This window comes from Glandiceps talaboti, chromosome 5 (genome assembly GCF_964340395.1).
Source record: "Glandiceps talaboti chromosome 5, keGlaTala1.1, whole genome shotgun sequence".
NCBI lineage: Eukaryota > Metazoa > Hemichordata > Enteropneusta > Spengelidae > Glandiceps > Glandiceps talaboti.
This window is the reverse complement of record NC_135553.1, coordinates 7,084,962-7,112,785: the sequence shown is the minus strand read 5'-3', so window position 1 is coordinate 7,112,785 and position 27,824 is coordinate 7,084,962. Positions and strand designations below refer to the sequence as shown.

General features: G+C 34.6%; 2 protein-coding genes across 2 annotated transcripts; one reads left to right on the top strand and one right to left on the bottom strand.

Annotated features, from left to right (window-relative positions):
* The first annotated feature begins 84 nt into the window (after positions 1-84).
* Positions 85-12,367, top strand: LOC144435319 (methylcrotonoyl-CoA carboxylase beta chain, mitochondrial-like). The gene is made up of 15 exons (XM_078123912.1): positions 85-189; positions 1,513-1,664; positions 2,439-2,540; positions 3,217-3,344; positions 3,537-3,649; positions 4,071-4,184; positions 4,634-4,698; positions 5,613-5,712; positions 6,152-6,320; positions 7,076-7,152; positions 7,718-7,784; positions 8,629-8,785; positions 10,512-10,626; positions 11,184-11,269; positions 11,827-12,367. The coding sequence occupies exons 1-15, from the start codon at positions 133-135 to the stop codon at positions 11,942-11,944; spliced, it is 1,620 nt and encodes a 539-aa protein (XP_077980038.1). The 5' UTR covers positions 85-132; the 3' UTR covers positions 11,945-12,367.
* A 2,263-nt stretch (positions 12,368-14,630) lies between these two features.
* On the bottom strand, positions 14,631-27,754 carry LOC144435321 (poly(A)-specific ribonuclease PARN-like). Its single transcript, XM_078123917.1, has 19 exons — positions 27,590-27,754; positions 26,969-27,114; positions 26,075-26,142; positions 25,290-25,371; positions 24,681-24,741; positions 24,158-24,338; positions 23,313-23,378; positions 22,938-22,976; positions 22,095-22,137; positions 21,600-21,680; positions 20,912-21,046; positions 19,895-19,981; positions 19,476-19,551; positions 18,986-19,166; positions 18,115-18,170; positions 17,506-17,667; positions 17,072-17,228; positions 16,514-16,692; positions 14,631-16,106 (listed from the first exon to the last, which is right to left on the bottom strand). The coding sequence occupies exons 1-19, from the start codon at positions 27,606-27,608 to the stop codon at positions 16,060-16,062; spliced, it is 1,866 nt and encodes a 621-aa protein (XP_077980043.1). The 5' UTR covers positions 27,609-27,754; the 3' UTR covers positions 14,631-16,059.
* Positions 27,755-27,824: the final 70 nt, after the last annotated feature.

The following is a 27,824-nucleotide window of genomic DNA, read 5'->3' as shown; positions in this document are numbered from 1 at the left end:
AAGATAAACTTGCCGACTGTTTGTTTAGCAATAGTACTTTCAGTTTTAGAAGACAGAATGATCAAACTAGCCAGACAACTCCGACATGTGGGCTTCAGGCCCGTGTATACTTCATTTTCAAGGCAATATTACATGGATAAAGTGAATCCGATAGGTAGTAGACCCGATGTTAACTCGGATACATACAAGGTAAGGTGCCTGGCAATGGCCAATGCAGATGATGGAAATGATGCATAACTCCACATAGCATTCTTCCTGATATTAACGACGCGGCATAACTAAGTTGCTCAATATCTAAATTATATAACCATGAGATGGTACTAGTGGTGGGCCTGGAAATTTAAGAAATATTTGAAATGATCTACATTGACAATATTGCAGACATACATAAATATGAATACATATTCATGAGATCATCTGAACTTGTACATCCCCAGGCAGTCATTTGTACGTATACTACTGTTACTAAAAATGTTAAAGCCATACTTCTTATTAAATGTACATATCGCGAATGTACTAAATATTTAATTACATAGAATGTTTGATAATTTTGGTGGCAAAAACGAACAAGAGTTTGTAAGGCCAATTTTTTTTAAAAAATAGATGACTGTCTCCTGACCCTTAGTTACAGTTATGAAAGATAGAATTTATCGATAGATTTCTATGTATCATAGGAACCACAATTGAAAGATTGAGTCTATGGCTGTTATTTATATATACTTATTTCATCTCTTTGTCTACTGTCTAATCAGTTTTAGCAGGGTGGGTGAAAGTGTTCTCCAGGTATGGAAACACATAGTGTCAGATTCAGAATCAGATTCACATTGGAGGACAATTTGAGACTCATCTCATGTTGAGTGTCAGATTCAGCCTCATATAGTCTCATATATACGGAAAATCATGGTGACACCATACAAAAGCTGTCATTAAACAAGAAATAATGCCATTGAGGCTACAGGAAATGTTCGCCTTCAAACCCAGACTACAGACTTTTGAGACTGAAACCCTTATAAACAGCCATATTACCAGATACATCTTTGGAATTAGTACCAACCAACAAACATACATCAGCTGAACTTTGACCTACTATATGTCTCGATGACAATTATAAATCTAAAATTTTCTCGTAATTATTCCTGTAAATGCTTAGATGCCCCCCCCCTTCCCTCAAGTGGGTGTGAAAGGGAACATTGCCTGTATCCTGAATGGTATTATTCTTGTATGACTGCTTTTTTTTGGATGTCATTGTGATTTTCTGTATACTAGTCGGAGACTATACATGCATGACGCTGAATCTGAGGTTCAATATGAAACTAGTCTCATATTCACATTGTCCTCCAGTGTGAATCTGATTCTGAATCTGGGATCAACTTTATACATGTTATGGAAACAGCATTACTATACCCCGGTTTGATGATAAAATTTGTACTTGCAGTATTGTTCCAGAGTATATGTATCTCAAAATGAAGGCTACACCTCATAATTATTATTTGTTTGTTTTTTGATTTCCAGGAAAATTATGCTCAAATGAAGAAAGTTGTAGATGAGCTCAAAAACAATGTAGCGATAATAACTAAAGGTGGAGGAGAGAAGGCTAGAAACAAACATACAGCAAGAGGTAAAATGTTAGCTAGGGAAAGGATTTCAACTCTTGTGGATCCAGGGTAAGTGCCATTATTTAATGAAATATTGAGATAAAGTGACCTGTTTGGAATCTAGTGTACACAGCAACTACATAGCTTTCATTTGAATCACTCAGACCATTTTTGAAATGTTTTACTTTTTCAAATTTTAACAGAATGTTATATTATCAAACTGACACATACACATTTTTCAGAAAAAGATATGCTAAATGACTGATGCACAAAATCTGCTCTTTTTTTATTTTTGAGAGATTTGGAAAACTGCAATTTTCATCAAACTCAAACTTATTGCCACTCTTGTGTACCATCATACTAACCTGTAGGGAAACTGATGGACGAAAAGAGTGGTAATCTGCAATTTATCCCCCCCCCCCTGCCCAATTTGGCAATGTCAATTTTGGCTTCAAAATGTGCAGGATCAAATGTTTCAACTTTAATACAAGTAGTTGTCACTACTTGGCATAGACACATTACAGAGTATACTTGTGTATTATAGGCCTGTGATTTTAATTAATCCTGATGATTCATTCGATTTATATTTTTCATAACACTGTTTTATTGGAATATATGTACTCTCAAATGCCAGGCACATATTTCAAGGGAGACAACAAAGTGAGATATAAATAAGTCAGACATGAGTGAATGACAGTAAGAGACAAATATCTTTGTGAAAGCAAATGGACAGAGAGACAACACAGCCTTCATTGAAAGAGATTAATTCTTGTAAATATTAAACTGCATTTTACTTTTTGATTTTTGAATGATTTGTTTTTTTCTGTCTTGATGTAAATCTAGGTCGCCATTTCTAGAGTTTTCCCAACTAGCTGGTCATCAACTATATGACGGTGAAGATGTTCCTGCTGGTGGCATCGTTACAGGAATTGGAAGAGTAGCTGGGTAAGAAACTGTAGTGTACTCATTCAAAAAATTCAACTTTGCTTTGGTAGTTTATCCATCTCTTTGTTACCAGGTGTTTGGTAAGATTCCTATCTCTCTTAATTTGTTGATGTCTGGTTACTTTGGTAGTATGGCTGAAAAAACTATTTTTTCAAAAAATTAAACTACTGTTACTCTCATACTAATAGAAGTTTATTATTATCTTGTTATCAGATGATTGTTATCATTCTTATCGCTTTCAAATTCATATCTGGGTACTAGTGTATGGTTGTCTTTTGTCTATTTCTTCTGATTTGACCATGTCTGGTTACTTGTATAATACTGTAGTCTTGGTGGTCTCAGGGAATACACAGTACAATGAAAATCATGAAACATAAAACAACACATCATCTGACAAAGCACTGCTACATTTTATCGTCTGGCACAACAAAAATCTTACCATCAGTACTACATTTTATCATCTTGGTCAACAGAAATTTACGAGATAAGCTTCAGATGCTTAGAATCTAAGGAAATTACACTAACTATTCAAACATTATTTGAGAAAGATAATCTGAGTTTTTGCTTCATTTTCAAAATTCTTCCCACTCAAAGACAGACTGTGTTTTGACATGTCTGAGTTTCTTTTCATTGATTTACCAACTTGAAGTTAATGATTTCACCATCTCACTTACAGGGTTGAGTGTATGATTGTCGCAAATGATGCCACAGTCAAAGGTGGAACATACTACCCTGTAACAGTGAAGAAGCATGTCAGAGCACAAGAAATTGCCCGTGAAAATAGATTACCATGTATATATTTAGGTAGGTATCATTCAAGGAATACACATACATATTGTAACTTCATTACAACTAATGGGAACTGAACCCCAGTGACAGCCTTTGGCTCTTTGCAGAGGATGATTGACTGTGTGAGTAGAGATTTGTATTCATAATAATGAAATACACTTTCCTCTTTGAAGTTTATATAAATGTTTATACTTTATTTGTTTTCAGTTGACTCTGGTGGGGCCAATCTTCCAAGACAGGATGAAGTGTTTCCAGATCGCGAACATTTTGGTAGAATATTTTACAACCAAGCGACAATGTCATCACAAGGAATACCCCAGGTTTGACCTCTCCTTATATGCCAATAACTGTATTATTAGTTCACCCAGATACCCAACCACAATTTGTCAGAAATGTATGACCAATACGGATAAAACTGTAGTACAGTGCAGAATGTCAGATAGTATGCCATTAATACAAAATGAACCAGAAAACCAAATAGCAAACTTGAAAGTACTACACTAAAATCATATCATAGAACTTTCCATATTTTAAGAAATGCTTTCGTGGTGACAGATTCTAAACTGAGCTTTTGCTAAAGATTTAAACTTGCCACTACACTACCTATGGATAATATTGACCACTTAATTAAAAGATACAATTTCTTTTCATGGGATATTGACCAATTTTTAGTTAGTATAGCTTTAAAAAAATGTCCCAGTTACAGCTAGTTCAGGTTTAACAATATCCTGTTCTATTCAGATTGCAGTTGTTCTAGGCAGTTGTACTGCTGGTGGGGCTTATGTACCAGCAATGGCAGATGAAAGTATTATAGTTAGAAAACAGGGAACCATATTTCTTGCTGGTCCTCCTTTGGTAAGTTGTTTCTCGCTTGTCATACAATGGTTAGTCTTTGTAGCTAATCTGTCGCTGTTTTTGATTAATACTGTTCATCAACTGATAAAATATGCTGTATAAAAAGATACAATATATAGTCTTACCAGTAATAATGATACAGCCGTTCACATTTCCATTTTGATATTGAACTAGATGAAATGGGTTTGATGGGTTTTTTTATTTATGGTAGTATCATGTTGAACTACATATACTAGGCTTACTGAAATTAAATATGCTATATTTGCAAAATAAGGGTGATGACTTTCCTGGTATTAATATCATAAGAAGGTAGTACTTGATTTGCTGCATGCCTGTTGAAGTAAGCATGAATGCATATGTACTTTTATTTCCCAATAAAGATATTGAATGGCCTTCTTTTGATCAGTTGAATATTAAAGTTAATATGATGTTGATTATTTTCAATAAAGGTCAAAGCAGCTACACATGAAACTGTGTCTGCAGAAGAGCTAGGTGGAGCTGATTTACATTGCAAGTAGGTACAATCAGTCAATAATTTGTATCAAAGTGGGTACCTTCATTGAACAAATTGTATCAAAGTGGATAACCTTCTTTGAATAATTTGTATCAAAGTGGGTACCTCCATTGAACAAATTGTATCAAAGTGGGTACCTTCATTGAATAATTTGTATCATCTTGAGGTACCTTCTTTGAATAATTTGTATCAAAGTGGGTACCTGCATTAAAGTATTTGTATCAAACTTGATATCATTGTATAATTTGTATCAAAATGAATATCTACATTGTATGCTTGCATCAAAGTTTGCACTTACATTGTGCAATATATATCAAAATGTGTACCTCATTGTAGAAGTTGCTTGGACCACAGTGTGTCAAAATTGAAACCTTCATTGCACATTGTATAATTTTATCAATGTCGTTAGCTATATTGTATAAGTTTCTCAAAGTGGTTAGCTATATTACATACAAAATATCACAGTGGTTACCTATATTGTACAAAGTGTATCAAAGTTTGTACCAATATTGTATACAATGTATCAAATTGTGTACCTTTGTTGTATACAATGTATCAAAGTGTTCACCTCTTTTGTATAATATTTATCAAAGTGGGAACCTCTTACATACAATGTATCAAAGATTGTGCCTTTGCTGTATACAATATATCAAAGTTTGTACACCTGTACACAATGTATCAAAGTGGGCTCCTCTTTTGTATAAAATTTTTCAAAGTGGGAACCTCTGTTGTGTACAATGTATAAAGTGTTTACCTCTTTTATACAATGTATCAAAGTGAACACCTCTGTTTTATAGAATAGGTGTCCCCATTGTATAATTTATATCAACTTCAATACTGCCATTGTAAAAATTGTATCAGAGTAGATCTGTACCTCCATTCTAACCAAGTTTGTTTGAATGATTTATTCACAGAACATCAGGAGTTACAGACCACTATGCCACAAATGATGAACATGCATTGTATCTGGCAAGGAGAGTTGTTAGAAATCTCAACTATGAAAAGAGTATAGACGTAAGTCAGTTTTACTAAGTAGGCTAACTCTCTCTAATTGCTAATCAATTCTAAAAAAAAATTATTCCATCAAACAGTCTGAAACATGCACTTGATGAAATGGAGAAACAGAATAACATTGCTATACCTGTTTTTATGCTATACATTATATTATTACTTTCACACATGTTCAGAAAAATTGCTTACTACTAAGTTCCAGTTGAGAAGTCTGAAGATATCTGACAACGTTTTCAAAGTATCCATGGAAAGCTACTTGAGAGGAAGTGAATGGAAAACCTTCATATCTGAATTGAGTTGAATTAAAGGTGACGGTTCCAGGAATGGATGTTTATATTAGTCTGGTGAAGCCAATGACGGATGTGTCTTTGAGTCATGAACTCTGACATATAATGAAGAATGAAGACACTGTGACTGTAATGTATCTATGGTTTGTTGCTAGGTAACCACAGAGAAACCAGACAATCCTATCCACCCAGCTGATGAGATGTATGGTATTGTAGGAACTAATTTACTGAAACCGTACGATGTCAAAGAAGTTATTGCCAGAATTGTTGACGGCAGTAGATTTGATGAATTCAAAGCCATGTATGGAACCACACTAGTTACAGGTATGTAGAGATAACCTTTTTTCCAAGCTAGGGAGTCAGGGACTGGAATGGGGTATAACCTTACTTTTTATTGTTAACCTAGACGTTCTCAAGTATCTGGGCTTTTCCCACTCTTTTTATATTTGAATAACAGAAGTGTGTTCTTTTGTGTGAAATAGTGACCTGAGTGAGTGATTGCAAACAAACATCTTCTAAGCCCACAGGGAGACTACTAGTAACTGAGAAAATGTTTTTTAAATGTTATGGACATTACAAAACTAAAAATTAATTTGAAAACATTTGAACGATGTGTGACTTTAAAAAAAAAGAAATCTCCTGAGTGACTGGTGTCAGTCTATTGTCAACCATACATTCCTGCAACAGTTTCCTCAAATCTGCTTTATGTACAATGAGAATTTGAAAGAAAGAATAATAAACATCCTCTGCAAAGGACCAGTGGAGAGAAGAGTTCTTGTTTAAGTATAATGATCCACAGATGATGAAAGAAATCAATAGATAATTTTTTTCCGAATTGTGTGTCCACTTTCAAGAAAGTGCCTCCCACTGATGATACATAGTGTGGCCTTCTTTAATGCTCATGTTCATTGTAAGGTTGTAAATGTTGGTATTTGTGTACTTTTGTCGTTTATTGTACCTGTAAACAAAGTGGAATTCTATTTTGAATACTTATGTTACTTCATTGCAGGTTTTGTGGGAATATATGGGTGTCTAGTCTGTATTCTTGGTAATAATTGTGTTATGTTACTTGATTGCAGGTTTTGCCAGAATACATGGTTATCCAGTTGGTATTCTAGGGAACAATGGTGTCTTATTTTCAGAATCAGCATTAAAAGTAAGAATAGATTAATTTTATGTCATTCCACATACCAGACATCGTGTCTAGCCCTAATCAGACTGATAGGCATAGCTTGACATGTCATATCGTACATGCTATCCACATACACACTGGCAAATGATTTGATTTTAATAGAAATTATTTGTCAGTCTGTGCAAGAATTTCAACAACAAAAATCAATAGAAATCCTTTTAGTAAGATTTTGTATGTATCTCTACAGAGATCAAATATGCTTTTTTGTCAGTCTGTGCAAGAATTTCAACAACAAAAATCAATAGAAATCCTTTTAGTAAGATTTTGTATGTATCTCTACAGAGATCAAATATGCTTTATAATGGAAAACATTCAATTTCAATCCATTTCAGATTTTTAGTCGTTGATAAAGTTTCACGTGGTGATATGACCTGCATAATTACCAAGTATCTAGTTTTTTAATCACAGTAGTCAAATGTCACATGACTCTAACAGTGATACTGCTGCACTAAGGCCAACATAAACATTCATATCCCAATTTTGTTAGACTGCTAAAATTTCTGATTATCTGTTTTCTTTTATCCAACAGGGAACTCATTTCATAGAATTATGTTGCCAAAGAGGAATACCACTTATATTCTTACAGAACATAACAGGTATTGGAGAGAGTATTTTAACAATTTATCAGTGCTAGTAGATATTCCCATTATGTTAATGAAGAGACCGTGACAGTTTACAATTTTGGAGACATGAAAGAACTACACTAGTTTCATAATATTTTATGGTGCTATCAGCTTTATATAAGTGTGAATGACATTGTCTGAAACCATCTTAAAGGCTATGTCAAGCCATAGATCAGATTTTGCTAAATCACAAATTTGAACTTGCAAGGAGTTCCATTGATATCTAAACTGGTATTTTTTTTTTACACATAATAATAATGATGTAATAATATTTCTTTATTTCCACTAAATTCTAAATTAAAAGTTGTACAACTGAAACTATAAAATGACTAAACAACAAAATATATTTGTCAATTTGATCAGATGTGGAAATGAGGACAACCATAGTTGACAAAACAACTAATCAAGTTTTACCTCACTCAATGAAGACAAATAGACAATGTATACAGATTTGCAGCAAGAAAAACTTGCAAATAATAATGAATATGATACAGAGCTTATAATATGTGAGAAGACATACTAAAAATATGAATTAAAAAGATGGCATCTATTTATGGTTGAGGAGGTAGTTCTTGAAGTCTGTTTTAAACTTACTCCAACAACAGGTGTCTTTTATATATGATGGGATTGAATTCCAAATTTTAGCACCTGTCCAGTAAATTTTGTGCAGAAATGGCCAAAACTGTTATGTATTTGGAGAGGTAAAACTCACTTCGTCCATGTCATGATAATGACTAATCTTGGAGAGAAAATTTTGAAAAGTGTAGTTTACTGTATATATCACTATTATTATTTCTATTTTGTCATCAATGTATAGGTTTCATGGTTGGCAAAGCAGCTGAAGCAGGAGGTATTGCTAAGAATGGTGCCAAGCTGGTGACAGCAGTGTCCTGTGCCAAAGTACCAAAAATTACAGTTATCACAGGGGGTTCTTACGGAGCAGGCAATTATGGCATGTGTGGGAGAGCGTATAGGTAGGTACCCCTAAGTTAGTAACCTGTGCCAAAGTACCAAAAATTACAGTTATCACAGGTACCTCTAAGTTGGTAACCTGTGCCAAAGTACCAAAAATTACCGTTATCACGGGGGGCTTGTGTAGAGCAGACAATTATGGCATGTGTGGTAGAGCATATAGGTAGGTACCCCTAAGTTGGTAACCTATGCCAAAGTACCAAAAATTACCGTTATCACGGGGGGCTTGTGTAGAGCAGACAATTATGGCATGTGTGGTAGAGCATATAGGTAGGTACCCCTAAGTTGGTAACCTGTGCCAAAGTACCAAAAATTACCGTTATCACGGGGGGCTTGTGTAGAGCAGACAATTATGGCATGTGTGGTAGAGCATATAGGTAGGTACCCCTAAGTTGGTAACCTATGCCAAAGTACCAAAAATTACCGTTATCACGGGGGGCTTGTGTAGAGCAGACAATTATGGCATGTGTGGTAGAGCATATAGGTAGGTACCCCTAAGTTGGTAACCTGTGCCAAAGTACCAAAAATTACCGTTATCACGGGGGGCTTGTGTAGAGCAGACAATTATGGCATGTGTGGTAGAGCATATAGGTAGGTACCCCTAAGTTGGTAACCTGTGCCAAAGTACCAAAAATTACCGTTATCACGGGGGGCTTGTGTAGAGCAGACAATTATGGCATGTGTGGTAGAGCATATAGGTAGGTACCCCTAAGTTGGTAACCTGTGCCAAAGTACCAAAAATTACCGTTATCACGGGGGGCTTGTGTAGAGCAGACAATTATGGCATGTGTGGTAGAGCATATAGGTAGGTACCCCTAAGTTGGTAACCTATGCCAAAGTACCAAAAATTACCGTTATCACGGGGGGCTTGTGTAGAGCAGACAATTATGGCATGTGTGGTAGAGCATATAGGTAGGTACCCCTAAGTTGGTAACCTGTGCCAAAGTACCAAAAATTACCGTTATCACGGGGGGCTTGTGTAGAGCAGACAATTATGGCATGTGTGGTAGAGCATATAGGTAGGTACCCCTAAGTTGGTAACCTGTGCCAAAGTACCAAAAATTACCGTTATCACGGGGGGCTTGTGTAGAGCAGACAATTATGGCATGTGTGGTAGAGCATATAGGTAAGTACCTAAGTTGGTAACCTGTGCCAAAGTACCAAAAATTACTGTTATCACGGGGTTGTTACAGAGCAAGCAATTATGGGATGTTTGGCAGAGCATATTGGTAGGTACGTCAGTGTCTTACACCAAAGTACCTAGAATTACAGTGTTCATAGGAGGGTTCATATGGATTGTAGAACATACTAGTAGGTACCCTCAAGTTATTAGTATCTGATGCAAAGATATACTGGTTGAGATATCAATTTGTGTCACTTCTTGCACTAAAAATCAGGAATGTTCGTTATATTTTAGTTGTAACTTTATTTCATTACAACACAAATTGTACAATATACGATGTGTATTTATTTCTCTATATAATTCATAGAAAACAGTCAACACTTTGTAAAGTTGTGAATAGCAGTAGTTCTTTATCAAAAAGATTAAACTGTTTAACGATAGCTTGTCTTTCTCCATAGACATCCTACCAACTGAGACTTCTTACAGGTGAACTCAGAGAATCATTACAGCAAACTGAAAGTCCTTGGTAGGGTGTCAAATGTACAAATTTAATCAATAAATGAAAATGTTGAAAGTAATTTATTGTGTTCTTTATTTGCTATCAGCCCAAGGTTTCTGTATCTGTGGCCTAGTGCTAGGATCTCTGTAATGGGTGGAGAGCAAGCAGCTACTGTGTTAGCAACCGTTAAAGAAGTACAAGTCAGAAAAGAAGGGAAGAAAGTAAGTTCTAGCCATGGACTCCATATCATTCAAATGTCAGAGTTCAACAAGGTCAGGGTCATTGTAAGGTCAAAGTTTAGTTCAGGTCATAGTTAGAGTGAAATTTGCGTCAAGATCACTACACAGAATAGACTGTAAGATACGTTGTGACGTTTTGCCCTCACCGCCTCCTCTCGTAGGAGTTGGCCGATGTGTGAGGGCGCCCCGTCACGGTGTACCTTACAGACTATACACAGAAGTAACTGTATAAGTTCATAACAGAGAGTGTACTTGTGAAACGTTATGTTCATATACTATATTTTGGAACACTAAAAACAATTTGTCTAGGTCATTGTCATATGACAAAATATAAATTGTCACAATTACTGTTGTGTAAATGTCAAAATGTATTGATACGAATTAATATTTCTAGTAGAGTATAAATTCCAGAATTGTGTGTCCATGTTACCAAAGTCAGTAAAACAGACACTGTTTTGGGAACTGTACATTATACCCTCTATACAGCATGCCATTGTATTAGCTACAGATAACGATACATGTCATTAATCTATTTACAGTGGACTGAGGAAGATACTCTGGCCATGAAGAAACCAATCCTAGCTAAGTATGAGAAAGAAGGTAATCCATACTATGCAAGTGCAAGGTGAGTTACCTCTGGGTTGGAAAAGTTAATCAAATATGCAAGCTGTGTTTATATGTGCTATGGGCTATTTTTGTCATATTTTAGAAGATGCCAGTAGCATACTGAAATCCTCTTTCTCCCTAGGGGGTATTTGTTTGTATACAACTAAGTACAAGTTGGGAGAAAGAGGATTACCAGTAACTTATTATATGATTACATAATTTTAGTATATTCTATACTAAAATGTTGAGATAGCCCCAATAATGCCATCAACTTTGCTAACAATGCTTGAAAACGAAATAGTTGGCATTAACCTTACATTAGTTTAGTATAGTTTCATCAAAGTTTCATGTGAGTGTTTTCACTGGAGTAAAACAAGTATAAATTCAGCTTGTGCCTCTGAGGCTCTGTAACAGCTCATCTGACTATCTTGTCTTTGTGTATATTAACCTTTTAATGACTTGGTTTCTGTAATGAGTTAAATGGAGAAAAAATTATGGGAAGTGAATGAAGGTTTGTCTGCTGAGATAGAAACACTGTTTCATGTTTTTCTTTTCCTTTTTTGTCCATTTTTCCAGACTATGGGATGATGGTGTAATAGATCCTGTGGATACTAGAATGGTTTTAGGACTCAGTTTAAGTGCAGCATTAAATGCCCCCATTGAGAAGACTAAATTTGGTGTTTTCAGAATGTGAGGATCTTGACCTTGACACCTTCCCCATATACTTGGCTACATGGACTGTAAACTGGTCAATCTTGATGGATGATAATGAAGGATAAAGATCATTTCAATTTGGATGTTAAAGTCAGCCTCTACACCGAATCACAACTAATGCAAGACCATAGTCGTTCTTAGACGAATAGTATTACAATGCAGTCAGTGGACAAACTCAGGGATGATAGCCCAACAGAAATAATTTGTAGACTTTTCATAACCAAGAGAGGATGTACTTGATAATAGCCGACCCTATAAAGCAGTCTCCAGACCCTGTTTTCCAGATCTAGGTCAAAGGTCAAACCAACCAATCAGTATCAAGATTACCCACATACATGAACAAAGGTTGTTGCAATCCGTGTATATAATTCAATATTCCTCCATTATTTATTGACTGAGAAATTGACAACCACTTCAGTCGTACTCGTAAATTCTCAGAACATTCATTGTTGCTGTTTTCCTGTTTAACCAAATTGATACTGCAATTTACTTGTAGTACTCGTATAATTTGCAAAATGCTTTGTTTTACTTTTAAGTGCATAGTGTGAAATACATACACAAAGTGTGTCAGTTTGTCCATAGTAGTATGTTTTTTGATCTTTTCTGTTTGTAAAAAATACTTAGAAATATATGGAAACTTTCTTAAAGTTGAAATTAGTGTCATAGTAATAGGAAACCATATAACTCCATACTTTTAATTTACTCGATGAGAGAAAATGATAGAAAAGAGTTCAACTGTATACTGCTACCACTTATTTTATTGGAATCTAATTCATACAAAACTTCATTGCCATTCCGATATTAACAAAAGCTTCATTATTGAGAAAAGATCAGTGTGCTTCGTTGACAAAATGCAGCATGTCTCCATGTCGAGTTATGGTACTTTGTAAAAAAAAATCAATTTTAGTTATGTTGCTTCTACTTATTTTATTGGAGTCTTAATTCATACAACTATGCTTACCCATTCTCCTACTAACAAAAACTTCATTATTGAGAAAATATGTGCTTCTTAGAAAAACATGGCATGTCACCATATCATGATCTGTTACTGTGTGGAATAGATTGCTTTGAGGTCTTCTACCTTTCATAGTAATTATTTGATTGGGAGTCGAACAAAACCATGACAGTCCTTTTCTATGCACATCATGACAGGTCATTTTATGCGAGATTGTAGAAAATGTCTTTGTGAAGATCAAATATATAGGATAGCGAGTAATCTTTTATTGTACAATGTTGATTGCATACATTGTACTTTTCAATGTGGTTTGACTTACATTTGCTGTGTGGTTTGATACAATAATATTTTATTTTTTTCCCCAAAAATAGTGACCCTCAGTAAAAACAAAACAAACTACACCACAGAGATTTTTGATTTCCCAATTATCAAATACTGTGTCCCCTTCTGGCCTCCACCCATCTTCATATAGCAAAATCTGTAAAATAACTTTGGTTGTAATTTACCAGTGCCCCTCATTCAGCCATGTGTCGACACTGAACTACTGAATGTGCAAGTACCCCATGACTTGGAATCCAACAACTACTAAAAACTAAACCCTGACAAGATGTCATTAAAATCCACACTATTTGGACAATGACAATCACAGATTGCTTGTGTTATGTTGTGTTGTGATAGATGGGGTTTTATAGGACAATGCAGGTACAATAAAGATAACTTTATAAACTGTTATGTGTTTGGTTGTGTTTTTGTGAAAACCAAGGGTTACAAACTGTATTGTTTGTGAATGCATCATCACCATATCATCATCATCACCACCACCACCACCACCACCACCACTATCATCATCATCATCATCACCACCATATCATCATCATCATCATCATCATCATCATAAAGAAATGAAAAAAATGAAAATGTATTGTTTGTGATAAACATATTTTATTTCATGCAAAATAGTAATGACAACATTTCTGAAAGGAGATAAAGATTTAATGTTTCCACCCTGATTAGTGCTATTATACAAAAATACTAATTTGAAATGCAGTTCTTTTGTAGCAGTACAAATATCTTGATAATATCACTTCACACATTTGAAAACATTTTGATCAACCCACATGGAAAGGTTTTCAAGCCTGTTATCCAATTTGATTAAAATCTGATGTGGTGAAAGTGGTTAGATGTCTTTATTTTTCTCTATTTCCATCGCTTTGTGTATTTGTTTTGTTCCGAGGGAATCACTGCTTTCCAACGGCGATCACCTGGAACAAAACAAAGACCAAACAATGGAAATAGAGGTAAATAAAGACATCTAGCTGCTTTCACCACATGTACACCAGATTTATCAGATTAGCGTGTTCTCCATTAGTAAGACCTGGTTAAAGGAATGTAATCCTTCAGTCCATCCATCAAGACAGCAAATTCTATATTTTTCTTTTGTTTTACACGTCAGTTCAATTTCTCTAAGTTGATATGTTCATGACAAAGTTGATATGATTATTAGAAACAGAATAGTTGTGATACAACAGACTATGATATATTTCACAAACGTACAAGAGACTAACTTTCAAAATGAACAAACAGACATATTTTTTACTTATACAAAATTGCTACGCAAATATACAACAGAACTTGAATCTATACAACAAACTATGTCTGTAATGTCATGTAAATATTACCAGCCCAAATACACAGCAAAAAACTACATATGCTATGACTAAATAATACATGGTTCAATAAATTGTATAGCTGAAATTAGTCTTGAAGTAAAAACTTACATTTGTGCTTTGGGGGTTGCCAAATAAAACTGAAAGACGAGGCCCTCTGTCTAGCTAGCGCCCTCAGTGGTGACTTCCGGTAACTTTTAAAGTAAGCAGGTTAGCCCCAAGGGTCTAGCAGCTGAACTAATCAGAAATCTAAATCTAAACTTGGAATAACATACATGTACAATGATAGACTTCAATATATGATCAATCAATATCAATTTTAATTGGAATATTTGACAGTGAAGTTCCATAAGTTACAAGGAATACATGGAGTCATTTCAAAACAAAATTGATCTGTCAAGGAATACTTAGTAATATTGCTTTTTAAGTAGAATGGAGTAATTGTTCTGTAGCTAATAAACTCAGGCTTCTACACAGCGTTGCCATAAAAAAGTCACCCTTCACAACTTCCAGTCCAACTTTCAATGATATGATATGATATGATAACAAATTTATATAGCGCCTGGTATCCATTTAAAATGTTCACTGGCGCTTTACAAAGTGTCACTTAAATATGCTCTCTCAAAAAAGTAGGTCTTTAGCCTAGATTTGAAAATTTCAGTAGGAGCCATATTGGATTTTGTTGTAAGGCCATAGCATTGAAATACTGATGATATCAATTTTATTTAAGGGCAGACTTGTTCATAAATGATGCAAATATGAATTACAATTTCTGTTTTGGTGAAATGTCTATAGCAAGAGAACAAATTTTTGAAAGATATTGAAAGGAGCACTGGCCGGTCGCTGTTTGACATATCAACTACTAACTTTGTATTTAATACACTGCACTAGCTTTGGTGGAATTGTACATAATTGTAATTTAACAGAATAGATATCAAAATATACAGCCAGTGTGTTTTATCGATAAATTAATGATAACTAACATCATGAATGTTTTATATCAAATGTGCATTTCAAAAAGTAGTGAATGTGTGACGACTAGGGCAAAAGTGGCTGCCATATTGAAGGCAGTGATGGATAGCATCGATGCGTAGGAGTTTGCTAATATCCAGACTGTATGCAGATCATTATTATGACTACATTCTGACTATCAGGGTTGACAGTAAACTGAATGTTAGCATTCTATTTTCCAATGAACCTTTGTCTAAATCAAAACTATAATTCCAATATAGTCACTCATGTACTGTGATAAGTAAATTCAGGTGACACACTGTCTATATTATTAAGTACCTTTTACTACTTTTGCCATAAATGACAAACGTAATTTTGTGTCAAAAGTTCAAACTATGACAGTCACCATGTGTATAGTGAACAAGTCCTTTTACTATATATACCCATGTCATTCTCTTGTACATGTACATACTAACAGAACACTGTGGCAGGGGGTGACAGTTTCCCAAAATGATCTGTTTATCACCAAGTAGTCGGTTCTTCAAATATTTTGTCAGCAGAGCTTGTAGCTGAAATCAAGAATCCAATATGGGTGAATTGAGTTGCACAGTACACATTCCAGTCTTCACAACTCAGCAAGTGACATCAGCCACATCTGCAATTTTTCTGTGTTACTTTCATTTCCTATGAAGAATTTCACTATGCTATTTTTACATACTGTGACTGTGAGGTCTATAGTATCTGTTTGGCATACCAAATGAATGATCTGATGAAATGTTACTCAAAAACTGTAGTTGACATCAGATCATACGAATCATCAGATCATCAGATCATCAGATCATAGAGATATCAGATCTCAATGTGTATTCTGAGTATTTTGTTTCATCTCTAACAACATTGTACCCCATAGAGAGAAACTAAGTTTTGACACGTCAGCTTTTCTATAGTCAGTTAAAACAGACTTGACATTACATACCACCTTTGTTAGTTGGATCATCATTATCCACTGTCATCTTGTTATCTTTGTCATTGTTGTCATTTTTATCTTCATCCGTTGTCATTTTGGTGTCTTTATCATCGTCATTTTCCATCTTTTCATTGTCAGGATCTTCAGCGATTGGACTCACACTTCGTCTTGACACAAAAGGTGGCGCACTATTCAAAATAATGATACAGAAAGACAAACATTCAGCTAAATAAAAAAAAAATATCAAGAGACAAACCTTTGAAAAAGTATGTTGAATTAGTTTTCCTCTTTTTACAATAAATGGAGATATATATTCTCTCAACTTTGAAAAAACAATTCAATTTGGAACAAAATGTCATGTGCTAAAGTTATACAATTATGATTGGTCGAATTTTACCAACATCTGATCACAAAAATTCAAGAATTTTTTCAAGCATGTTAAATTTGGCAGTCCAAAAGCTGACTTTTTGTTTGTCAGTTCACTACACCTTGTTTAACTAACGGCATATCAATGTCTGACCAAAATACAACTTATATGGCAATTTAATAATTCAACACACGATTTACCTTGCGTCAAGGATTTTCCTTCGTTTTGGATCAACTTCACCAGGATATGAAATGTCTACGTCAACATGGTGTCTCTTTTTACCAGTAGTCTTGATTTTCTTGTACTGTTGATATGTCTGTATGTGATAGGAGTCGCCTTGTTGTAGCGCTTTTAACACTGATAAGATTAAATATACGTCATTGATCAGTAAATGTTCAAAACTGGGAAGTGCATAATTGAAGACATTTCAGTTTTCAGAGTTTGTACATAACAGTCAGGTATACAGGTGTGCTGTAATAAATGTGGAGAAATAGGCTGGAACAGTCCCTGGGGTAATTCATTATTCATATTGTGTCTTGTGAGCTCAAAGAGCAGATCTTCAGACTATAGACTATTCTGCTTAACAGAATGACAAATAAAAGCATTATTTGAAAGTAAAAACTAATTCACCTACCCATGTCAGCTTTTTCTCTTTTCATCATGGATACAAATGCTGAGGTATCATCAATCCATGCAATGTACACGGATCCAAATGGAGTGAAGAGATTCCGTAGATCGTTGGTTTGCCACTCCTTGGGAAAGGTGATGTGATAAACATGGTCTCTTGATGGTTGTACTGATGATGGAAACATATCCAATATTTTTTATATGGGTGTAGTCAATGATTATACCAACCTTAGTATACCTATGTGATAAAATCTATATTGAAGATACATAAACTTTTCAATTTTCTATATATTCTCTCACTGTTACTATTTGGTCTAAAAAACCTTAGAACTACACACTGGTATGTACAAGAAATATAATCGAGTCACAGTTTTATTGGTATGATTTCACTGGACAATTATGGTAAGTGTAAACTACTGCAGCTAAACACTGCACAATTTGAAATGACTGACTAAAAATTTAGATTGGAATGTTTGTGTTCATGTAACGAGAGTTATCAGGATACTAGATAATGAATGTAAATACTAAACTTTGGTTACATACTACATACTACTGGTAAAGGTCAGTTGTTTAAATATTATAGCGATTTCTGCGAATGAACGCATTAGATACTTACAGTCTGGCCCAGTCAGATTGATGTATGGAATGTCTTGCATTTTCATCACAAAAATCCTGCAAGTACAAAGTATAGTTACTTGAAATTCAACAGTGTGTAAAACAATGAGAATTCACTTCATAATTTGTTGGCAATATATCGCATCCATTATCAAAAGTTCTTCAACCCATAACACCCAAGTAAAGCGTTTTCTGTATATACCACATTCGTTTATAGCGACCATATCAAGTCTAAAGTATACTGTTTCATTTGCTAATTGACCACATTAGGAAGGCCACATGGTAGGCTTGTAAATAAACCAATTGAAAGAGTATACATTTACACTTGATATGAATGCTATAAATGGGGTGCAGCACATAGAGAAAGTGCTTTCCTTCAGTGTTACTCGTTGTATTTTGTCAAAATGTTTTCTATGAAATATTGGTTTCCAGGAATTCTTTTTAATTCTGGGTCATTTGTGAAACTGGTATCAAAATATCCTATAAGAGTTAATCTTTGGCTTTTGTTGACTTTGCTTTCAACTTTTTCTGATAGTTTTAAATGTCATAGTTTGCCCCAAAGTCACGTTGAAGTGCTTTAAAAGCTTAATATTGTCATTAGAAGTAATTCAGTTTTTTGCAGGGTAACTTTAAACTTCATTGCATCTCTCTGGCAATATTTCAACAGTACATTGCCAATATTTTCAATGACTTAATTTGATCAACCCATTCCAAGTTAATCAATGCATGGTGCTAATTCAGGCCAGCACTGGTTGGCAAATTACAAACTTAATGTTACAGTTACTTAAGCGTGTGAATTATCACTGTTCTTTTCCTTGTGTTCAAAATTCATCAAAAAACCCAAATACGCATAGACATGACACGAATCTTACTTGTTTACAAATGGCTGAAGTAGTGCAGAATTAGGCGGTATTCTTTTTTTGACAGGATCTTGAAATGTTCCAATGAAGTTTGCCATTGTGATAAAGCATGAACCAGTGACATATGCATCATAGCCAGCCTCGTGAAGTAACTCAGATCCTCGATTGATATACCTGGGACAACCTTTCAAATCTGAACAAAAGACAGAAGCAGATATCTGATACTGACTTTAACTACAGATTCAGTTGATATGTTTCATAGGTCATAGGTCAAATTCAACTAATGAAAGTATCCTACATGTGGAAAAAAGGAAATTACAAAATATACATGAATTACTGAAAATAAAATGTAATTATCTTTTCTTACATCAGGGAGTCTTATGAAATAAAGTTTACAATTAAGCTTAGCAATAACACTTACATTAAACAATTTGTAATGCAAATGATGACTTACTTACACTGAATAATACATCGTTAGACAAACAGAGTCCAGGAAACTTACCGATGATTGCTTTTGAAAATGGTTTCCCTTCAAGTGTTCTGTACAAATCCCCCAATGCAGTCACACATATCAATTCCTATTACATGGAGTGAAATGAAACAACTTGATATTAACAAATTGTGTGTTTGTGTTCCATCTTTAATTTAGTTCTCAGCTTCTGGGATTTATTAAAATGACAAAAAATCAAGCAATGATTTAGAGTCATATTGTTACAATGGGATGTTTGATCAGACGGAAGCCGCATGAATTTGTTTTTGCGTTGTTTTTTCTCTTCTTTTTTTAATAGCATGACCTCACCCATTTCCAAACAAAATTGAATGTAATTGATTTGAAAGAGAGCTGAATACAAAGTAATGGCCCATTATTCTATACACTGAATCAAGAATGATTTAATCCTAGTACTGTACTAATGTACCTACCTTAAAGGGTTGAGTACTGGCCATAAGTTTTGTATCCAGTAGTTTAGGAAATGTTGCTTGAAGTAATGATTTGAAATCATCAAGATTCTAAAAATTAGAATTCAAAAATAAAAAATTGAAACCATGCAGTATAATATCCTATCACATAGATTTTGACATTTTCATGATCTCATCAGAATCATGACAGAACTTCATTTCTCAATAAAAACAACAAATCTCAATATAAATTTGGACGATAGTTAACTGATTGGAAATCAAATATGCCTAACATGTTATTCAAGATAGTGAAGGACATCATAATATGATAATACATTTTTATATTCAGAAATTTTCTTTTGTTTGTAAATAGATTTAATATAGTTGAATCCTAGTTTACAAATGAGACATGATGCAGCTATCTATTGTTCAGATAGTGATGATGTGTGGCCGCTGCTCAGTGGAGGCTATGGAATGTATCAGAAATCAAAAAAATACTGCCAATGGCAATTTGTACAACTGAAATCCAAAGTCTGACATACACATGCCGTGGGACAAACACATCTCAAACATGAAAATACCCCCTACAGGATAATGGAACATCCAATGGACTTTAGCCAAGCAATTATGTAACATTGTATACCCATACTTCCACTGTAAAAAAGGACTTATTTTGACAGAAAATCACTCTTTTCGGATGTAACTTGAAAACCATTGAATGGATTGTGTTTATTTGAACAATTTTTCATTTACAAACCAGAAGCAATGTCCCTATCAAATTTGAAATCAATCGATCCAGCGGTTTCTCACTTTAAGTTGTTCACACACACACACACACACACACACACACACACACACACACACACACACACACACACACACACACACACACACACACACACACACACACACACACACACACACACACACACACACACACACACACACAGATAAAACTTGATCCCTATAGCATGCTGAACCTCAGTTCAGTTGAGCTTAAAATGGCTGCTCACCATATGGAGCACACACTTTGTTACTTACGTGTGGTAGTGGATGTATGAATTGATGTAGAGTGTGAAGACAATCCAACAACATATTATGACCAACCAATAATTTACCACTTTCAGAAATAAGACGAATCACTTTACTAAACCCAACAGCATCCTCTAACTCATCCTATCAACAAAGAGAAGATTTGTGTTTAACAGAGAGAAGAAGTAACATAATTTGCCACAAATCTTCATTGAACACATACTCCCTCACATTTCAAATTATCTGCATTTAACGACAAATAAATACGACAGCCATTGTTAAACCATCATGAAGTTCATGAAATAAAGTGATGTCCATATTGACCTACAGTATCTGACATTTGAGCCCGGTTGTTATTACAAAATGTTTTGTTTCTGATAAACATATATGGAGTAATCACAGAATCCACTGACACCTGTCTGCCAGTGTGGGTACTCGGGGTATCTACATTCTTATTTGGGGTGTTTTCTGCTGTACTTTCAATCACTTCATATTGTGAAAGTATGGCTTGGTTCTGTTCAAGCACTTCTTCAATATATCCAATGTCTGTCATTCTGGTACTCATGTGTCATGTGGTTCTGTAACATTTATAGTCTCACTGACGACAAGACACCTAGCACATGTTGTTCATTATAAACAAAATCTGTGTAAAAAAAAAAAAAAAATCAACAAAAAAATATCATTATAAAATACTCACCACCTCTGCTTGCTTTTGTGCCTCTTCCTTCTTTTTGATGTCATCTTCGTTTAATTTTGTTACAACAATAAACCTTTCTCTCTGAAAGAGAAAACAGTCCAAAATCTGAACAAACTAAAATGAGATATACCAGAAGTGAGATATTGGATGTTTTCTTGTGACATGTAAACTCATCATAAAGGCATAGTGCATTTTGATGGGTGCTTAAAATACCAAATATGTGTGAGTTATGGGAGACATTTACTTGACATACTGTCCAGCAAATAGCGGATATTAGAGTAAGTCTCTCTACATGGTTGACCAAATTATCTTATTGCAATATCATTCCTGTTTTGCTATCCCTATTCACTGAAGAGTAGAAGCAATCCCACTACATCACTAATATTCCTGCAGACTGTTTTTTTCTAATCATTAGGTCAGTCAAATCAAAGTAGTCCACGAGTGTCATCACACAGAATGTAACCTGTACTGATAACTGTTATGTATATAACTCACCTTCTCACCAGTTCTAGAATCCAGAAATATTCCTGTAGGAAATCTAACAAAAATAAAGTAGTTATTTGGTTACTTTACATATTTTATGTGGACTTATTCAAACAGTTATAATCAGAGATAAAAATGTCAAAATAACAATAATACTACTACATCAAGTCCTAGTATAGAAGTTATGTTATCAGAACGGTTTTCAAACAGTTTTAAAACAGATAAAAGTGTACAGAATATTGCATATCAAGTACTAGCATAGAAGTTATGTTAGAAATTAGATAAAATATTCCAGTTACTAAAAGATATCTATTTTTGTTGTTCATCATATCATCATTGTACGCTAGTACTGTCATTAGCATGTACATGTACACTATTCATGACTCTGGGACATCCACATAGTTAAATTTTTAATACAAAACGGTGTTAATCTTAGAAAACACATTTGAAATACTAGTTTGTCAAATAATTGTACCAACAGCAGTCTTCTTGCTGATTATAAATACAATGTTGTGTGAAGATTGTTGCCAAACATTAATAGCAAAATATCAAGTTTTGCTGTCTTTCAGTGCAGCAGGGTTTGTTTTTACCAAAGTCATTCTGGCCCTGTAAAATGTACAACTACTTGGATGTGATGTCACTCCACGGTCAAGAATAGAGTCATTGTATCTCTCATTAGGCTGGTTACAGGTACAAGTTCATAGTCGTAGGTGGAAAAGACATAAAAGTCTGTTTATGGGCTAAACTAAAGTTCTCAACCTGTCATCAAATCACTCAACTTGATAAATAATGACAATAAAATGTGGAACATATATTTTAAATCAAACATTAATGTGCTCATGTGAAGACACTTACTTTAATTTTGCTGTTTGGAAAATGAGTTTTCTGAGAAACCTGAAAATAGAAAGTAGGATTCTTAGTACTGAAGTTAAGTACAGGAAAACAACCAATCCATACAAGTCAAGGTGAGTGAAAAACATTGACTAGCTGATCATACTGCCCTCTAGTGTTCAGATGGGACTAGTGACAATTATTCTGAAAAGGGATCATCACTCATGACTCTGGTAACACAGCCCCCTAATGGTCAATTATAGCTGATAAAGTAACTTTTAGGAGGCTCCTAGACTATAACAGATAACAGCGCCACCTAGTGGTCAGCTGTAACAAGAAAACATTCATTCTGAAGAGTAATGTCAACAAATTCCAAAAACAAACTTCATAGACTCTTACCCATTACATGGTTCAAGTTGTAAGACATCTTTGTCACTGTCTTCAATAAAGTTCTTTATTTTCTCACTGTGAATTTAAATGGAGATCATTGCAACTTCGTTTAAGAGAGCAAATATTTTCTTCCCAAGTTAAATTAGTTTGTTGAATAAATGGAAGCAAGTTCTGTCATTTCACATCAAACGCTTACATTTCTACGCCTTTACTTACGGACCAACAATATTTGAAGAATGATAATCATACATTTTTCATCACCTTGAAAGTCAACAAATTGGTATCCTTGCCTGAGAAGGCAGGGATTCAATACCAGGTTCTGGTCAGTAGTGTTATCTTATCCATTGCAGGCTTTGGGGCCATGACATATAACACAGGACAGTTCTTTTGTTCTGGACCAACATTTTCTACAAGTAACACTGCTGAAGTAAAACACTTTTTCTATGTGCTACACTTGTTTATAGCATTCATATTACAACTAGCAACACTGAAGTAAAGCACTTTCTATATGTGCTACACTCATAGAATTCATATTACAACTAGCAACACTGAAGTAAAGCACTTTCTCCATGTGCTACACTCATTCATAGCATTCATATCAAGTGTAAAAGTATACTGTTTCAATTGGTTTATTTACAAGCCTAGCATGTGGCCTTTCTAATGTGATCAATTAGCAAATGAAACAGTATACTTGTACATTTGATATGGATGCTATAAACGATTGTGGTACATACAGAAAATGCTTTACTTTAGTGTTATGGGTTGTATAGCTCTGTGAGACAATTGTTTCCCACACCTAAATTTTAATCCTAATCCGATATGGGTCTTTTTAAAAAAAAATTCTAAAAATTTACCATATGTTATTAATGAACTCCTTGTGTTCATCAGGAATGGGGATAACAGAAGCTGTTGCCACAGGAGATAGGATAGCAGGACTGGTCACATGACCTCTGGATTCTTCCGTTGCCATGGTATGCTTCTGATACAGTCTTTCACGCATCATGTCTTCTTCAGGGTGTGAAAGATATGGAATACCTAGAGAAAAGAGGGTTCGGAGAAAGATGTCATATTTTCTTCAACTAGAATATAAGCATATAGGCACACTATCGTAAAACTGAGTAATTCAATCTGGTAGGTTATTTTCTATCCAATCTATTGCCATTCTGAACTGTAATAAGAAAATTCATTTTTCTCTATGTAGCATTGTTGTTTGTGACAATTTTATTCACTTTGCGTTTCCTTGGCATTTTCTCTCCCAAATATAAGATATTAACATTTATGATGTAGCAATCACAGTGAAAAACTTAAACAAAATTACTTTGTATGATATAGCATAAACCCTAATAGTAAAGATAACATTGGTAGAGTATTTATTACCTTCTGTGAATAGTTTATTGAAGTCAAATCCTTGAGAAATCAGGAAATCCAGACTTGAACTCTGGTGAAGAAAAACAACAGTCAGTACATGTACATACAGATACAGATACAGATCCATAAATGTGATGAAGGAAGAACAGCACAATTAAATTCAAATACAAATTACAGAATGAACGAAACAGGATTCTTCTACAAAATGTCCTAGCTTATAACTCTCTTCACTGTGGCTGTAGGATGAAAAGTCCATTCAGACTCATATCTGCCTCTAGTATTGATTATTGCTATCAACCTACATATGATTTTAGGTGCTAAAATAGCATCTCGGTAACTTATTCAACTTTGAAATCTTGTAAAGAAACCCTACTGTGTGTGACAAGTATATCAGGTCCATTTTTGGAATTTCCTGCAAGGGGTTATGGGAAAACCCTCTGCTGAATACATCACGAATTCCCTAATTTCTTTATCTGACACTCAGTATTTGACAAGAAAAAGATATTGTGGTTTTAACGGTATCAACAGAATTAAAATGTCATGTCAAGTCATAAATTTGGCACCATTATTTGTGATAGAAAAAAGAGTTGTTTTACCTAACTGTGTTGTGTTCCTTACCTGACAAAGGAATCTCTTATCTGGAGCATGTCTGTTCAATGGTTTGGGAAAGACATAAAAGTTGAATGGATGAGCTATATATCTGAAAATTAAATGATATTATTATAAGTTATTCCACAGCTGTATAAACGGCATACTGAAATGAAATGCCGGAAGGAAACAGTGCCTGAATCTATTGGGGGCACTAGAAACTTTGATGTCATCAATCAGTTGAAAAATCAACAAAAAGTGAAGAATCAATGAACACTGACAGCTACACAGCAATTTGCCACATTCCAAATTACCCACTTTATAGCCATTTTCAATAAACCCATCGCACTTCTGAAATGTGCCCAAGACCAGAGAAAATAATGATTTTTAATAAACTTGTTATAATATATGTCAAATGCATGGCAGTGAACCCGTATCAGTGTTCACAAACTATGTTGTCATAATTCTACTATTACTATACATCATGAAATGTTGGGACAGGATGATTGTCACAGTACACTTAGTAAAGTACTAAACGATCCTGGCCACACTTCTTCCTCCAAATAGCACCCGTAGTGGCCAAACTTATACAATCTTTTATTTTTCTGGCAAAAGGAACAGATTATACAGTACAAATATATCGTTACCCAACCCAAAAGAAAATGTTTGAGAGTTTTATAGGGTCATTCATTTCATATAACTACATATAACATTGACATATATGTACTTTAGTATGTTGTCAAAGTCAATTTGATATTCACAACCCTGATAGCCAAACAACTTCATGTGATAACTGTTTGACATTTTGCACTTACCGTGATTTTTTCTCCTTGTATGTAAAGACACATACACCAAACTGAATTAAAAGAAAATCAAGTGACCCCTATAAAAGAAAAGTACACATACTCAGTCACTATGGTAATGTTGTATATACCATGCACAAGCCACAAAAAATATGGAATATATACTCTGGTCACACTATGTATGGTCGTTTTATGGCACAATAACATGCATCTATGTCACGACAATGCGTATCTACATAACTGGTTCTGCGGTGTTTGAAATATGAATCAAAATGATCAAAATTGCCATTACTTTCCAGATTTTTCTTTGATAATACTGGCACTGGTATAATTATGCTATTCTCCAATATTTGTCTTTATTCAGCTGGGAAATTCTTGTGACCTAAGGGTTGTTACTACTTGTCTATCAACTCATTAGTGACAAAGACTTGTATTTTCCTTGGCTGAACGAATAAAAATATTGGGGAATAATATTCTAATTATATGGTTGAACCACTGGTCTACAATAATGTTGTTTACAACAATTTCAAATTCTAGCCTTAGGGAATGCAGGAAGGGGGTCCAAGGAGAAAATTTTTGGTCAAGAATTTTTTCGCAATGCCGCTTTGTGCTGTCAAAATTTCATCCCCCAAAAAAAATTTAAAAAAGAAAAAGAAAATAAAAAAATATTTTTAAAAAAAACAAGAATTGTTTTATTTCAATATCTAGTTCAAAGAATGAGTAAAATATTTCAACTCCCACCCCTTTATACCTTCAACATTTGCAAGCCCCTCCCCCTTCACAGCCTGACATTTTCATACCTGCCCACCCCGACCCCATGTGAATTATATATTACACATCTGCACCTTTAATCTTTTCAAAATGTTGAATGTCACCGTAACATTGTATAAATATTATGTCAATTACCTGGCATAGTTTCATATAACGCTCTTGTGGTGTATCAAATGCATGCATTACCATGGCAGTATTCAGTCCTGTAAACTCGGCATCCATAGCCAGGAAGGAGGACTCCGGAATCAGAGAAGTCAGCTTAGCCAGCATTTCCTTGAAATCTAAATGGGAAGATATGGATCAGGGAAAGACAGTAAAGACAAGGATAACCCTAGATGTGTTTAGCTACGGTGTTGTCGAAGGTGTAAGTCAAGAGTCACATTTGCAACATCATAGCTAGGACAAGGATAGTCCTGCTTACATGACGGTGCACGAGTCTGTATTACTGACTTGACTCTAAGGAGGGACAATTGTCAGAATCGAGTCCCGAATTCCTCCGTATGCAAGCAGGACTAGGACAAGGATTGATATTACCTTTACTCTAAATTCTGGACATATTGTTATTAAAATAAATTGTAATATTATTGAAATTAATAATTGTTTAATTAGTTGACTGTAATACCAGGGGCACATTTTTATATATTATTTAGCATCGAGTGAAATAAACTGCTCTGTCATAATATATACAAGTTATTTATATATCATCTCCGCCAGTCTGCAGTCTGGGTCGAGAAGATTTAGACTGTGTTTACTTACTTGACCTCGTGACCTCCATGTTTTCACTTGTTGATTTATCCTCAACCTGCGGACAGTGTCAGTTGTGGAGTCGTCGGAAACGCTGCTGGGTTCACCCTTACGTCACGTCAAGTTCAAATGTAAGGAGATAGCTGTTCACAGTGCATCAGTTGGTTGTTCACGGGCACATCATTTTCTGGGCATGTGTTTTTAAGACCACCTAGGCAAGTGATCAAATCTATACAATGTTGTAAAG